General features: G+C 41.1%; 1 protein-coding gene across 4 annotated transcripts in view; it reads left to right on the top strand.

Annotated features, from left to right (window-relative positions):
• The window catches only part of gabbr1a (gamma-aminobutyric acid (GABA) B receptor, 1a), a 143,113-nt gene that overhangs the window by 80,681 nt on the left and 45,332 nt on the right, over window positions 1-17,100 (top strand). For all 4 annotated transcript variants that reach the window (XR_014913838.1, XM_085423901.1, XM_085423898.1 and 1 more), the window contains exons 13-15: window positions 958-1,203; window positions 4,033-4,096; window positions 4,875-4,952. Coding sequence is in view for 3 of the 4 variants with exons in the window: in XM_085423901.1 (XP_085280027.1) it covers window positions 958-1,203; window positions 4,033-4,096; window positions 4,875-4,952 (388 nt within the window). In the remaining variant the exon portion in view is untranslated. The remainder of the gene's footprint in view (window positions 1-957; window positions 1,204-4,032; window positions 4,097-4,874; window positions 4,953-17,100) is intronic.

Raw genomic sequence — 17,100 nt, 5'->3', positions numbered from 1 at the left:
GTCAATACTTGGACCATGAAATCTTGGAATTAATATCTGCATATTCTGTCTACTCAGGTACCCTGGAGGCTAAATCACCAGACTAGCACATGATAAGCTTAGATGGGCATACATTTGCATAAATAGGGAAAACACAAGTAAAATCTTGTTTGATAAATCCAAACATGTTTTTCAGGGAGTTCTGTGTTTCATAAGTCTTTAGAAACACATAGCGGTTAGCTTAGCCGACACAGCTCTGAATGCCAGAAGGCTATTCTGTTTAGAAAAGTAAAAGATCAATTATTTAGGGTCCTGTCCACATGAGGGGTATTGAAAGGGTCCAAGTGCCCCTATGCCCAGCTCTACTGGCCCTCAAAAGCCCCTCTGGCTCGCCCAAGTACCCTCTAGCCAGCACAAGAGGCCCTATGGTTAGCACAGATGCTAATCCTGTGTGATCCTAAAGCATAACTCCACCATTAAAGTGGGGCCCACTCCTGACATGCTGCTATTTGCTATGCACCCTTCCTCTTGTTAGCATATATTTTGGCAGACAGATATCAGTTCAGGTTGGCTGCACATAGAAGGAGCTTTTTTATTTCATCATGGTAGAAGCAGTATTTATTTATTCTGAACCAAATTTATTTTTAACACTCCAATCTCCACCAAGTTCAGCTTGTCGCAGAGAGACGGTTTCTGACTCTGAAGCCGCTCACTTTTTTCCTCGGTTTATTTGAAGTAGGAACAAGTGTTTACTACAGGAGAGTAAAAATAAATCCTAAATCAAATACACACATTATAGTGAATACCAGAAATGACTTCCAAAGATCTGAGGGTCGATTCATTTGTTGGCTCTTCAAGTTTTTTGCTTTAGTTATGTGAATATCTAGCAACACAAATAAAAAATGAGTCAATGTAAACCTTCTTTGCAGTGTTGCATTTCTTGGCTCTTTGATGTCCTCTCTGTCTTCTTTTTCTCAGACATCACAGGAGTTTCTCGCCGCCTTGATGTCTCGTCTGGGAGGGAAGAACCCCGAGGAGACCGGCGGGTTTCAGGAGGCCCCTCTAGCCTACGATGCAGTGTGGGCGCTGGCACTAGCCCTTAATAAGACTGTGGCACCGCTGAAGGCTAAGGGCCGACGTCTGGAGGATTTCAACTATAACAACCACGACATCACGTCCGAGATTTACAGGGCCCTCAACACGAGCTCCTTTGAAGGCGTCTCGGTAAGTGCCCTATGACAGCTGGGATAGGCTCCAGCGCCCCCCGCGACCCTGAGAAGGATAAGCGAATGGATGGATGGTTCAAACTATGCAAAATCAAATAATATATAAGTAAATACCCCTTTTTTGACTAGAAACACAGCAATAACTTTCATACATTCACCAGTAACTTCACGTTTTTGGCATTTTCTTCTGATTATCGTCCCTCACGTTTTGCACCGCTCAGTCCTGAGCCAGCTTCAGCTGCTAACAAAAACTAGCCAGCATTTGCACATCACCTGAAATTCAGAATTCATTTAAAAATCTTAAAATGACATGTGGCCTCTACACGGCCAGGCTCACATAGGCTCTTACAGAGCAAGTCTGCTGAGAACTTATTCCAGCGATCGACCTCTCTGATCAACTGTTCCACGCTCTTCTTTGAAAGGTGACCGCGCTTTTGAGGCAGTAGCTCCTAAAATTGGAACAGCCTCCCTCTGCCCATCAGCTGCTGAAAACTCATTTTTACAGCTTATTTCCTGAATCACTCACCAGTTACTTTTGCTTATTGCTTATAAAAGAGCGTATGTTTGACTGTGGGATATGTAGATTTCTCTAATTTACTTCTTTAATTTGTGTTTGTTTGTTTTTTTTATCCAAACTGTGAAGCACTTTGCAGCTGTGTGGTTCCTGTTATGAAAACAACAGATATATGAATTTACAGGATACATCAAATTATTTTACATTAACTTTGTCAAAAGGCATTTTATGTCACTGAAGAAATGACACTGAATAATAATAATAATCATAATAATAATAATAATAATAAAAACCAGTTATAAAAGTATGGAAGTGGGGATAAAATAAAAGCCATGCACAGTCTCGTGTCATTGGGTATAATCTATTGCAGTCCAGTGCAGCTGCTCCACCAGATGCCCAACGAGTTTCCAATCACTGAGCATTAAAAATGAATTTGAATATTGTGATTTTTCCACTTTGCATCTTGGAGACGTCTGCCAGCACATTGTGCACCCCACAAAAATGGACACCTTCCATGCTGTGTTCCAGTTAACACTGGGCACTGATTGGAAGGGACAGTTCACCCCGAAATGTCATTTACATATTTTTGCTCTGCCGTGTAGTTCAGTTTAATCCTCTAGATTGATTTGGTGTGAGATGCCCACAACTATCACCGCACAATCTTTCTGCTGTCTGTCATTCTGCTGGAAAACATCCTATTAAACAGTCAGAAGCATGAGCATCTAAGAACACGTAGTTGCATGCATCCTTCTGCATAGTGATTACTTTGGTTCCTACAATTGCATAAATTGAAATTGCTTTAAAGTTTGTGGATGTTTTTGTGGATGGGTATGACTTCTGGAAAGAGACATTGCTGCTCAGTTAAATTGTATTTTTTGATGTTTTGAACACCAAGGCGAGCGCAATTTACTCCATTATATCTGAGAGGGAGAGAGAGCCAATGCCTCAAAACTGGACAACTCGCACAAAAACAGTCTGGATGGATACATAGCACAACGGGCTAGGGAAACATGTAAATATGTATGGTGCATGATCACAGAGAAGCTGTGAGGGTCTGTTTTGAGAGACAATCACGTGCTCATGTGGGCAGCTCTGTGCTGGATGATCTGATATCCTCGTGTTGGTGTTGTTCCCAGACCATCATGAAAATGTTGTTCCAGGTTCAACATTGCAAGTGACCAATCACATTGTTGTGACGTTATTCTTTTGCGCGCCAAGCCATTCGTGCATTTATGAAATTCCAATGTTGCAAGGACAATATCTATTCTGCTTACTGTTTATTAAAGGGTTACGGTTAGGGTCAGGGTCCGTTGATCGGCGGACAGAGGCGGTTTCACGCAGCTTTAGAACAGTTTTTTGTTTTACGCCGCTTTTTCCCGAAGTCGCAAAAGTATGACGTAACAACATTCTGATTGGTCACTTGCAATGTTGATCCTGGAACAACATTTAGTATGATGATCTGGGAACAACACCAACACGAGGATATCAGATCAACCGTTCTGTGCTAGCAGACAAACCACTAAGGAGAGTCGCCTTTGAACTTAGTCTGAAACCTGGAATTTGACAGATGTTGGCTGTCTTTAGCTTGCAGAGATCATGCTTACTTACTACTTCTAAATTCATTTGTGCTACAGAGCTCTTGTTATGTCTTGTGCCTTTTTTAGTTACACAGTTTGGTTTATTTTGAGCCAAGCTAATAGAAAGATGCACAAGCACATTGCTGTCTGGGCCCTTTGTTGCCGCCACAGACATCCGACAGTCTGGCAGTTGCCCTTGAGAGACGGGCGTTGTGGTCAAAAACACCTGCAGCTCTGCTTCAACTATTACTTCTAACTACCCTGAAAGATATGCAGGCCACCATTTCTGTCTCAACACAAGTTCAAGAAACAGATTATATGAAGAATATATATCATATCTGCACCCACCCCCCGCCGCTCCTCCTTTGATGCAGTGTCTCACTAAATCGATCTGTTGTCATTGATGGCTGAGCTCTTCTGTATGCTGTTCCGCTCTACATCATATAGCGCTAAATGTACTGTACATTACTACGTGAAGATATAACAATCATTATTTGTCTGCAGCGGCGCTGAACTGAACTTTACCGGTTGCCTGGTTTAAAAGCTGTTTGCATTTCTTGCCCATTTTTCTTCATCTCCGGTCTGTGAGCTGCAGGAGTGGTGTTAATCTCAGCAACCATTGGCAAAAAAAAGAATAATAACAAGTAATATTCCCTGAAATCCAGAATTATGTAGTTAAAAATGAGGCTTTTTATTTGCAATAATGTCAAGTTTCTGCTTTTTGAATGTGTCTCAGGGCCAGGTGGTGTTTGACGCCCAGGGATCCAGGATGGCAATGACTCTTATCGAGCAACTGCAAGGTAAAGCGCTTCTACGCTGTCCTCCCACGTTCAATTATAGTTGCAGAATCTGGACTGAATAATAAATGTCACTCATTGAAGAAAATCATTGCTCAATTTATTCAATGATGCATTGATTGCTGCTTTCAGCGCAGTCCGGAGAAAAGGCTCAGTTTAAGGGGCCCTTTAACGGCACATGTGAACGAGCTGGGTGCAGTGCGGTGTTGACTCGAAGCTTCACTCTAATTGGGCACCAGCCTTCGTTTTAAGCTGTTTCTGGAAATGGCATCCTATTTGTCACCAGTGACTTAATGAGTTTCCCTGCATGGGATAAGGTTGAGGATTATTTTCTACCTCTGTTCTCTTTGGCGTCCTAACGGATGAGAATTTATAATCCTGCCCCTTTCCCCTCGCATTCGGTCTCATATTTCCTGTTGTGGTGTCGGGGTAATTTGACATCCACAATGAGACGACCTGACTCGAATCCCTGAATCACTGTGGGACCTCATCAGTATTCCTGGTCAAGACTGCCACATAAGCGCCTTTTTTTCCCTCTCTTTCTTTTCTCCTTCCACTCCCCTTGGTGCTTCTTTGTTTGTCCACCTTTTCATCCGTCGATTCTTTTGCGTATTCATTATGTGCCTTTTCTTTCTGTATTCACATATTGCACTGCCTAAACGGCAGCGGTATAAATATCAATGTTTATCAGCTCTCTCGAGGAGCAAATTAATTACAGAAGCAATGCTAATTAAACTTCATACCTTTCTTGCTTTCTTGTCTCTGCTTCTCAAACATGTAGGAGGCAGTTATAAGAAGATTGGTTACTATGACAGCTCTCAAGGGAACCTCTCCTGGTTTGGCAATGATGTTTGGATAGGTAAGATGGATTTTACGGCACCGATCGCTCAGCTTCCTGTGTCTGTATTTGTGTCCTGTGTCATGCCGTGAGTCAGCCGGGTTACATGTTTGTGCTTTGACTTCAGACCTCCGCTGCGTGGCTTAATTTAGCCTCCTTTACTGTCTAAATGATGTATAATCACGGTGGATTTTTTTGTAACCACTTGTTTAGATGAAGCTAGTTATTTGGATTCTGACGCTCGCCCTCAAATTAGCCGGCTGCGCACTCACTGTCCAACATGTGTTAAAAGTGTTGGCGCAGCACATGCACTGTAATCAAACAGGCCGGCGTCCTACTGTGAGTTAGCCTGTTTTTCTTAACCTATATTTGTTTCCATGCTGGCAAACTGGCACCATTAAAAGTAAACCAAAGTGGCTTTTCACAGTTACTGCTATTGATGTATGATATTTGTCACTGAATTAAATACATGCCTGAAAAAAATTCAGTTTTAATCCAAGTTTTGGAGTAACAGGGGCATCTGTTCTCTGATTTTAAACCCTTCAGTCGAAGTGCTTTTAAATTTACAAGTTATAAAACACCCCAAATTAAACCAGTGATGACTCCACAGCAAACCATGGTAAGCTGATCTGCTGAGACCTGCAAGTTAACATTTCTTATTCTCGCCTAATCAAAACTGTAAATGAGAGAATAAATAAACCGCCATCAGTCAGAGATGGGACTACAACAACCCATTTTAATAATGTTAGTTGCAGGTGGCCTTGACAGCGTGTGCACTGCGCTCAGAAACCTCCAAAAAACTGTCAGCAGGTTGTAATTGCCTGGTCCAGTAACAGAGACCTTCAGGGTGGAAAGGGTTAAGCAAACTCATGGACGATTTTTCTCAATGCACAGCAGAAATGATGTGTAAATGTCAATGACTATAAAAATAAGTGTAGCCTGTGTGTGTGTGTATGTTAGCAGAGTTTTCTCTCTGGAAGTTTTGGAAGTTTTCAAAGTTTGTTTTAAAGCTGATATAAACGTATCAATGTGTCCCAGATAGCGGACACATTCTGGCCCTTTTGGCACTTATGGATCAGTAAAAGCACCAACAAGTACTGTGTGGACTGAACGCGGCCCAGAAGTAATGAAGTGGCCTTGGCATGCATTGCAGGAGATGTTATTATATTATGTGGGCCAGTTTTCAGAACACACCTCATATCTGTCTAATAAGTTAAGGCTCTGTTTGGCATGAGGCAACCAAATGTGGCCCATTTAAAAACAAAACAAAACACACACACACACAACCAAATTGTGCAATAAATTTTCTTGTATATAGAAACTTTTACAGTAATGCATGCACTGTGCACTCAAACATATGCAGTTGTAGAATAATAACATGTACACATTCTGCTTTAAAGAGCAATGCTAATCCAGTAAACCACAACAATACAACCTCTGACAGTAAGAGGGAATAAACTTGATTTTCTTGTTCCAGTGCAATGTTCTCCTAGGAAAACTTCAGGCACTCGTGGGGTTTTTCATTTAGAAATATAATAAATCTAAAGATTTTTGCAGACCCTGCGGTGGCATTATCCTCCCCGCAGCGTGACAGTGTGCCACGCCACACCACCCCACAAAAACAGCTTGAAAAGGCTCAAAGATCACATCACAGATCCCAAGGTGTTGACCTAGCTTCCAAACTCCCCAAATCCGATTAAGCATCCCAAAACAACCTTGCTACCCATAAACCCCAAAGGCACTGCCGCCATTTTCCTGGTATCAGAAACCACAGGCGTCCCATGTGAGTGCCCCTTTGGGTCAGGTTTTTTTTTTTATAACATAAGGAGGACCTAAACAAGATTAGCACATGCATTGGAGCTTTTGTGTGTGAGCAGAGTAGCAGTGGAGGTCTACACAATATTAACAAGAAAATGCTGTGGAAGTTGCACAGCAGTCTCTCCACTTAATAATTTTTGTGATTAATATTTTTCTGATGAAGAATTAAAGGGTGCCACCTTAGTGCTGAATTGGACCGAGTTACTGAAAACTAAAACTGTGAAAATATGCACTTTTCCAGTTTGATGTACATATAGTTCAGTTTGACAGTTTAATTTATGGGATGCTGTAGCGACGGTCCTCCGGGCCTTATTTCAACATTTTGTCCTTGCTGACACTCAGAGCTCCAAGCTCGTGTAATCCCTGGAGGTGGAAGAGTTTTAGCCGATAAAAGAGGGAGGATGGATTTTTTTTAAAGTTAATTGCTGCAGTCCGGTGCGAGGGGTTTCACAGTGCTGCAATGGCCTCCATACACTGTGCATCGCAGCTCAGTTGTTCATCTCTTTGCCTGATCTTAGCTTAGCTTGCCTTGCTAACCAACCAAGTTTTTTTTTTTTTTTTTTTTTTTTTTTACATCTTTCTTCTGCATAAAGAAGCTCGAACTCAAGCCAAAAAGCCCGAACCTGTGCTTTAACTCCTGCTGCCCATACTTGAGTTTACTGTGAAAACCTATTAGCGATGATTTGCCTCAGACACCAAGACGAGTACTCTGGATGTTTACTGGCCCGTCTCTCCCTGAGGAGGTGACATACTTGTGCCTGGACAGAGTGTGCCACTAATCAATCCTGCACACCAAGGCAGCCCACAGAGGGACGCCTTTTTTTAGGCTTTTAAGGAAATGATCTGTTGCCAGGGCTTAACTGAACCCAGAAGAGGTAAAGTTTCCAGGTCAGTATCAGCATCCAGGGACAGGTGACCTGTTTGCTTGTAGGCGACATGTTTTTCCATCAGGCCGGCCTCCAGCTCTTTAGTTTGGCTTGTTGCAACGTGACAGGCTTGATGTCAGTCTAGTTAGAAGCCGCTGATGTGAAACTGACATGTTGTCCAGAGTGTCAGAGGTGAGTTTTGTTTGCTTTTTTAAATGAGCTTCTTCTTTTCTGTTTACCAAATAAAGACACATCCAGCTGACATCTACTTGTTGAGAGGAAATGAGTAATTTCCTGCTTTCTGGAGCTGACTCAGTTCGGGGAAGTTTTCTTCTTGACAGCTGGGGTGGAGGGGATGGGGGAAGGGCGTGCTTGATGTACTGACAGGGTGGAGTAAACAGCGCGGTTTTTAACTTAACCCCTGCGCTTGTTTTCCTTTGTGTTTACCACGCCCCTCCTCGCGTCGCTTTCTCACTCTCTGCACGGTCGCCCTAACAACCACTTTTTAGCTCAGCTCTTGTTCTGATCGCTGTGGCAACTGTTACAGAGCTGGGTCTCCATGGCAACTTCCCATCCTGATTCCCTGATCAAGGACGGAGGAGGGCTTAGATGCTGCAAACACGCTGACTGAATGGACAGTTGACACATATACGCCGTGCACCTACTCAGAGCTGTAATTACTACGACTGTACATTCATTCAGACACGTACATGGCTTTCCACATTCTGGAATTTTAAATATTCCATATTTAAAGTTGACCTTTTATGGTCATTTTCAGGCCTATGGCTTTACTTAGAATCTACTGCAGCACTAATTCATCGCAATCCTTACTCATCTCATACTGGAGATGAATAAGGATCATGCACTGAAATCTGAAACAAGCTTCTGCGAGGTGACCGTATTAGGGATATATGCTCTCAGTGACATCATACAGAGCCAAGCGTAGAAAAAGTGTGTGAAACGGAGCATCAATCTGAAGTGTTAGCTTTTCACCTCAGAGATTATGTGGGAAATTACAACAGTTCCACTTCAAAAAAAATATTATAATTATAGCTATAGGAGCTGCAGTAAGCTCAGTTCTTTCTTACACCCCTGCCAGATCTTTTTTGTTTTCAAGCTTGTGGTCTTCAGTTTTTAGCAAGGTCATTCTAGAGTCTCCCAACCCCACAGTCATCATGGGAGGAGTATTTTAATTATAAAGTGCGTTGGATATTTACTGTCTATAACAGAAATATGTGAAGGTGTGTTGAGGTGTCGAGGGAAAAGCAGCTGGGTGAATGTAGAGTTGCTAAAGCATTCTGAGCCTTGCAAACCAAAAATAAAAATTTAAAACAAAGGAAGTGCAAAGATGATGTAACTACTGTAATATTCTCTCTTTGTGAAACTTTAACAAGCCGGCAGCGAAGCTGGCAGCGTATGGCACGTGTCATACTTCCATATATCACAAAAACACAGCTGCACTTCACACATAGTGAGTGTAACATGTACAGCATTGGTGATGTATGTTTGGTTTCAAATGACAAAATTGGACAGAAACTGTGCGCTTTATCAGATTGTGCCTTTAGGAAACACGGACAGAGAGAAAATATTTCTGAATTTTTCACATCCATGTTCTCTTGACTCGTATAAATTGGTGATGCTTCTTTTTAAAGAAGCAACGATGGCAGATTAATTCATTTGCAGATTATTTACTGACTTGAATGATTCATTATTCAACAAGTATACTGTTTCATGTTGCACTGCAAATCTGTGCATTCAAGATGTAAAGTACATGTTTAACATTTTTACTTGATTATGAGAACAGATGATGTTTTTCCTTTCAAACTACTAAACTGTTTATCTGTTAAGGACTAAATGTTGCACTGTTTCAACAGACTTTAGGCTCTTCAGTGCTTTTGTGCAGAATTTTTGTCGCCACCATCAAATCTGTTGCTAGGAGTTGCTTAAAGGTCATCATCCGATATTGGGTACATATGAACAGAAGCATCAGTGATCCCGTTTATTTTAAATTTCCCTTTAATGTGTCTGTTGTGGCTTTGTGAGTCACGCTGTTTTGGAGGGGATTTCTTATTTAACAGTGTTGCATTTTGTTTGTGTTGAAGATACAAATTTCTATTCAGTTTTTACTTTACCACATGAATAGACTGCTGGTCCTGCTGGATTTGATCCATGTGGAGAGTAATTTTGCCAGTGGAGATCTTAATCAGAAGTCTACACATAAATTTAGCTGAACTTGTGTAATCACATGAAGATTAATTGAGGAATATGGATGGACTGCAGGTATCCTGAATGAAGATCCCTAATGTCCCAGTTTCTCCTCATCCTTTCATCTCACTCAAGCACACAGTTTGATTGATGTACAAATCAGTCAGGACCACTATAGTCAAAATAAGATGTTTGTTTCCATCTGCTGTAAATTATGTTTGACTAAATGTCTGCGAGAACATCAGCGCAGAGCAGAGGAGGCATCAGTAACATCAGATGTGACGGTGATTAAGAGGAGCTTGTAGACTCACAGCAGCTGTAGACCTTATGTGAAATTAGCCTGTTGGATGTGTAGACGGGTATCAGCTGTGTAATCAGCTTATGTGGGCTGGTATTGAGATCAGATCTCTGCGGGCCGACTGATCAATTGTGTTAAAGAGAGAGCTGAACCTGAACGTTAAACTTTTGATTTTGTGATCGATTTACACTCCTACCCTCACCCACGGCCACGAGCTGTGTGTAGTGACCAATGAAAAAAAGAAGCAGGTACAAGCTGAGGAAATGAGCTTCCTATAGAAGCTTGTTTAGAGTGAGAAGCTCAGTCGTTTAATGAAGACACTCCTCCATTAAAAGGAGCCAGATTCGTTGGCTTAAGCATCCTGCTGTGGTTCCTCCTTGGCACTTTGTAGTGTAGAGGTGACTCGGGCATGTCTAAGTGAGGTGAAAGATTATGTGTCCGGGCTGGCTTGAGGCCACCTTATTATCTCCATGGCCGACTGAGTAGATTGATTTCTAACTACTTAAAAAAACAAAACCCTTTATTTCCTCTGGTTTTCCTGCCATACCTCTTTAATTTAACTTGGCACACTGTCTTATATTGTCATTCTACTGTCAGATGTCACCAGACACGAGCTGGCTATGTGGCTGCAGTGACAAGCATCTAAACACAGCATGATTGGCTCTCTGACACTCTGCGACCCCCAAGGGGATGACACTCTGACACTTCCCTCTGACATCTGACACATCAGCTTCATGCAGCGCTGACACTCCCGCCCTGTTTCCTCTCTGACATGAACACACACACCGTCTCCCTCTGTTTTTCTCTCTCTGTGTGTGCCTAAATGCACCCTGGCACTCGTACGCAGCCTCTTCACTATGTTCTCTCATACTTACTCTATCGATCTGCATGCATGTGAATAATTAGACTTAAATTCGCATAAGCATCCTCACACACACACGCTAACACACATCTGCAGGCAGTCTCGGATTTAGGCAGACAGATAGTCAGAGGCTGTTGAGTGTAAAACGAGGCTCCCTGTCCATCTGCCCCTCTTTGAACTCTCCTCACAGAGGAATTCTTCTGGTTTAAAGCTACACAAGCATGAATAATTTGGTCGTTGGTCCACTCGATAAAACCCTAAAGCTTCAACTCTTAATTAACAAAGTTGTCTTCTTGCTCAGTACATTACTTTACAGTATGGTAATTACTGAAACACACATTCAAGCACAAATCGGTGGTTCGTGGCTGTGTGTTTCACAGCATGCTGTTCAACCGTGTCAGAAATTAAAAGCGTTACTAGTTGTTCCAAAGGGCAGAAATCACTGTCATAAGGAGGAGAGAGACTTTGATTAAATTAGGATACCAAGGCACGTTTTCAAACAGTCAGTGTGTTTCAGTTGGCTGCACATGGCAGATATCGCTGGATCCAGAAAGAAAAGAGAAGCCTGCTTTCTTGTGTTGAAGTTGGTGTGAATGAATGTCGCGCTGCAGGTTTTAGGAGGCTGATGAAAGGCTCAGAAAACAGTCATTTAATCTTAAATGTGCAGTCAGTCATTTTTTGTGGTTATTTAATAGAGTAAAAAGCAGATATTCTACTCATAAATATACATAGATTAGTGTATAATTGTCTTCCAGCAAACTGATGCGTTCTCATAAACTCATAATTAATCCATTAAAAGTAAATAGGAGCGCATAAATAGGGACATTTAAATCATCCCTGCACCTTCAGACTCAACATATGAAGTATTACACCCGTGTTTTATCCTCTTCATGTCACATCATCCTGTTCCTCCTCACCCCAAACCTCAAAAGTAAAGTCAGGTTTCTAACATGGAAAAACACGCTTATTTATTCCTAATATTCTAGCGACCCCCCAACTCTGGACAGCTGACAAAATCCAGCTGAACAACACCAACATCTGGTTATAAGCTAACATTATGCAGTGGCCCTGTAGCCCCTTTTGCACAATTATGATTTTTATATCTTGAAGGTAAAATTCTAACAAAACAGATTCTATCTTTGATTTATTTCATTGCTTAATGTGTTTGAGATGGATGTGTGTTTCAGTTTTCAGTTTTATTTGTCATATGCAAGTTAGCCCAGGGTCAACATTGCAATGAAATGTGTTTGACGAGCAGCAGTCACTCAGCAGCATGATACAGTAGGAGAAAATATAATAAAATAAAATAATAAAAAAAATAGAAAAATAGTAAGGAGCAAAATATTAGAGAGACATGGTAAAAGAGAAAAGACGACTAAATATATATGTATCTATAAATATAAATATATGTACACTAGTGATTAAATAAGAAAATCTTGAAAAGAAATATGACGGGAGGGCAGATGGGATATTGCACAGGAATGAGCAGCAGAAAATTACAGTATTGCACTTTTAAATATAAATATCAATAACAATAAAGTAAAGTGACCAGTGCAGATTATACAGAGTACTTGTGAAGCTGCAGGGTAGCTTCGGAGTGCGTCCTGTGGTGTGTGTGTGTTTAAGTGTTGTGTGTGGTCACATATGCATATATAAATTAGAAGGCAGATCATTGATAACAGCGGCACCGGTCGGTAAGTATTCTTTTTGGTGTGAAGGCAGTTTGTGAAATAATCAGTCTTGTTTATTTTTCTTCCTCAACATGATTTGTCAAAGATTATTTCATGTATCTGAGCACAACCTTTGCTATCTGTTCTTTCATCTTCTGATTTGTGTCCATATATGTAAAATCAATATGTTCTGGATTGGATTTAGATTAGAGGGGCTGGAGGGATGTTCATGTTCCTTCATGATGTCATAGGTTACTGATTGCTTGGCCATTAACACCAGTGCGGGAAAAGATGCTGGTTTGGATTTAAATACAGTTGTTGTCTTTCAAAGCTTTGCTGACACACACACACTTTCTCTAGACAAAATACATGCTTCAAATATACTTCCTATTGAAACCCATTACTGGAAAAACTGTGTTAACTGGCATGACAGAATGTGACACTGTGTGACCATTAACCCCAAAAAATAGATACTGAAGAGAGAAGCATCCCTGTCTACTGGTATCATATAAATAAAACTGAATAGAGCTGTAGGTGGAAAAAAGTAGAGCAAGTGCCGACGTGTCCTTCCTCCAGGGATAAAAAGAAATAAATAAAAATGACACACTTTTCCAGCAGTTCGACATTTTCAACATCTAGAGTGATTATTTCTTAGAAGCTCGGTTATCCCGTCTTTATTTTTAGGATAATGCTGATTTTTATATCAGCTTTTCTTTTTAAAACACCATTAACTTTTACATTTTGGAGATGAGCTAAATCACAAAATGAAAAATCTGGTGAGTACAGACGAGAATGAGACGCTATCACGTAGCACTGTCTGCTCCACTGGCAGTAAAAGCTCAGACTGAGCACAAACTCAGATGTAGTACTCTATTTTCTAAACTGTCTCCTTGAAAGATCCATTATCACCACTACCCTAAGAACATATAACCTGTAACCACACCTATTCACACTTTTACAGGGAGGGGGAGAGCCGACCTCTTGAGGTATCAATCTCCTGACTGAGGACAGCGCTGCTGGGCTTTCTGTCACTTTTTTAAATAATGGCTGGATTTCTTTCTGAATTTGAACCTGGACACATTTTTTTTTCTGCCACAAGTTTCACTTTAGACTTTATTTACACGATGGACGTCGACATAATGATGCCAGCCCATTGGTTGGTGGACTTTACACTGTAGCACTTGATGAACTTTTTGAGTCCAGACGGTGTAATATTTAGATGAGAGGGTGGAGTGCTAGCTATCAGCTAACACCAGTGAGCTTGGTTAGCTTCTATGTATGTAACGCTCAGACATGCACAGCTAATTAGAGAGAAACTACAAGAAATGAACCAACCACAACTGAAACACAAACTTCCTAGATGGTCTGCATCTCACTGTATTTTATATTGTTTGTCGAATGATTTGATGCAGAGTTGGACCAAAGCTGGTTTACTAACTCGCTTTGCTGTGTATCGTGGCTCACTTCTCCTTCAGTAACTACTTCACTGCACCCACATTCCCCCTTTTTGTGGATGACTAAGTAAGGTGACCGCAGCTAGCAGCGTTTTTCTTGCTGTTGCGGCAACTTCTCTGACATACTTTCCACTTCAATCCCGCTAAGTCACACTGAGTCACTCACACAGGTGCAGTGAAGCTGTGGTTACTGGGTCGAGCGAAGCACTGGTGAAGGAATTATTTTGAACTTAATTGGCATTCTGTTGTCGTCTCTGGCTCCCGCTCCTCTCCTCGGCTCTGTTTCCTGAGCAAATGCTAGCTCCTCTGTGGCCTCCACTGTTACTCACTGGTGTTTGTTGCTGGTCTAATGAAGTCAGTGCTGTTTGGTGCTCTTATCATCATGATATTTGATTTAAATGGTGTGCTGCATGTTAGAAAGTTAACCATGGTTTCTGACTGAGACTAGGGCTGAACGATTATGGAAAATAATCTAATTGCGATTTTTTGCCCCAATATTGCGATTGCGATGGGATATGCGATTATTTTTTAAGGTCTTTGTCTTCTGTATTATTAAACAAAGACAAGCAATACATCATATAGTATGGCCAATACTATATTACATTAATTTTAAACTGTTCTTTCCTGGAGGACAGACCTCTGTTATGATAACATGAGGTGATGCATGAATTGATGACTGACATTTTTATTTAACTTCTTCAATCACAACAGTATATTTGAACATACACAATAGTTTATTTTTAGCTTACAAACATCTGAGCATAAAGTGCTGGCAAGGAACCCTGGTGTAAACATTAAAATGAAAGTCAGTACAATGTGCAGATTGCAGAAATATACATAAACAAAATCAGTGGCTTTACCACACTCAGTTTTTCGACATCTGTGAACTACTAGACAGTCATTCAATTAAAAAATAATATTAAATAAATAAAACTAATAAATAAAAAATACACACATCTTACTGATCTCTGCAGTCAGTAACATTACACATAAAGTGCAAACATAATAGCAATTGTATAAACACACACACAAACACGCCTTTAAAGTTTAAAGGCGTGAAATTGGACGGTCTAGTTCTGATTAGCGTCACCGCTGTCTCGGTGGAGTTTAATAAACTCGGCCGTCTGCTTCTTGCTATCTAAAATATAACCAGACACTGGTGTAAATTCTCGACTGTCTCATACTTCTGTTTAATAAGTTTTCTGTTTGACGTTTAGTCAGCTGTGTGAAAACCAAGGAGGAACCCACCCGGGGGATTAATAAAGTTTTATTTTATCTAATCTAATAACTTTAATCTCAGCCAAACCGATTTACTCACGAACAAACAAAACACTGAAAAAAGCCCAACAATAACATTTTTAGGTTGTCTAAGTGACTTATATATTACGTTTAACCCGAGCAGCGAAAGTCCGCGGTGATCTGAAAATAATGTGCCGGGAGTTGTGCCGTTCTCGGCCGCATCAGTAACCCTCGAGCTCCCGGCTAGCTGTCGAGCTGGTGGGTAGCAGACGCCTCTGAAAACGTCGAAGCACTTTTGCAAATATGGGATATCTTGATAAACCGAGCAGATATTTGATGTTTACACAACTACTTTCTCGCCTGAAAATATGTTAAAAGTTTATTTTGTGACCCAGAAAGATTAGTATGAGTAATTTTAAAACTTAGTAGCGGCCGCCATTGCTGGAAACTGGAGTTTGGCTGGGCCGCGCTATGACTTCTGGGATATGGTAGGCCACGAAGGACACACCCGACCCATCCTTCAAATTCGGGGAAAAGGAGGACGCATTTGTCGGCTACATTCGGAGGAGTCTACGAATTTGGACAGCCTTCGGCGCGTCGCTGTGACGTAATCGGTCTACAAATGCGGCCTCAGGAGGATGCAGCCCATGAATTTGGACATGTCCAGAGTATAATCGCAGCCTTTGCGGTTAGAAAATTGCACTTGATCATGTCGCGATATTATCGCAAATGCGATATATCGTTCAGCCCTAACTGAGACTATGAATGCTTTTGGCCATGAACAATGAAAATGTGATAAGATAACCTTTTCACAACAAGGTCCGGTGCACTGACCATCAAAAAACTGGACTGACTCATTTAAAAACTGGAATCTATCCACACACCCCAGAACTGTTTATCTGTATGTGATTTTCAATACTGCAAAGTTGGGCATTTTAACATGCATGTCTATGGGGACTGACTTGTATTTTGTGCCATTGCCAAACGGCCATTAGAGGAACTGCAGTTTTTGGCACTTCCACACACAGCAGCACATATGATTACGTGGCATGTCGAGTCATGACTACCTGAACAATGAAAGAACTTTTCTATCAGCACCAAGTGACATGCTTGAGACTGAGAGTCTTTTTTCAAGAAAACACAGCATGTTTTGGGGGGGTTTTCAGGGTTTTTCAGTGATGGACAGATATTGAGATTGTGGCCTCCATGATTTTCTTCCATGATTTGTTTTCATGGTCTGATCTAGAAAAATGCATTTAGCTCAAAATATTATTCAACTAGTTCAAAAATACTCACCTGAATAAATGACAGGTGGACAAAAATGTTTTCAAAGTATAAATTATAACCACACAATCTCACTACCTCACACTGACACTGTAAGTTAATAAAATCATGCACATTCATACCTCGGGGGGAATTTAAAAGCATCACGCCACCAACTGCATGACGTCGGACTGTGGGAGGAAGTCAGGCAGCGAGAACGCGCTAACTCCACACAGAAAGGCCTCGGCCAGACGCTGGATTTAAACCAGGAACCTTCTTGCTTCAGAAGTGCTAAACATCGTGCTGCCATGCAGCTCTTGGTGTGGAGGTTATAATTTATAATGTATGCTTTAAAAAAAGAAAAGCATTATTAAAAGCTTTAAGCTGTCTTATCGTGGTATTCTTTTACCTGTTGTCACTATTCCAACTGATGATGATGTTTTTGACCACAATCATCAGTCTCTGCAACATCTGTGCACCTGTCAGGTTTTCAG

The sequence above is a fragment of the Rhamphochromis longiceps genome, linkage group LG11, assembly GCF_057381845.1.
Source record: "Rhamphochromis longiceps isolate RC_006_pf linkage group LG11, R_longiceps_female_GT1.1, whole genome shotgun sequence".
Classification (NCBI taxonomy): domain Eukaryota; kingdom Metazoa; phylum Chordata; class Actinopteri; order Cichliformes; family Cichlidae; genus Rhamphochromis; species Rhamphochromis longiceps.
Note: the sequence above shows the minus strand (reverse complement) of the source record. Positions and strands in the feature narration are given on the sequence as shown.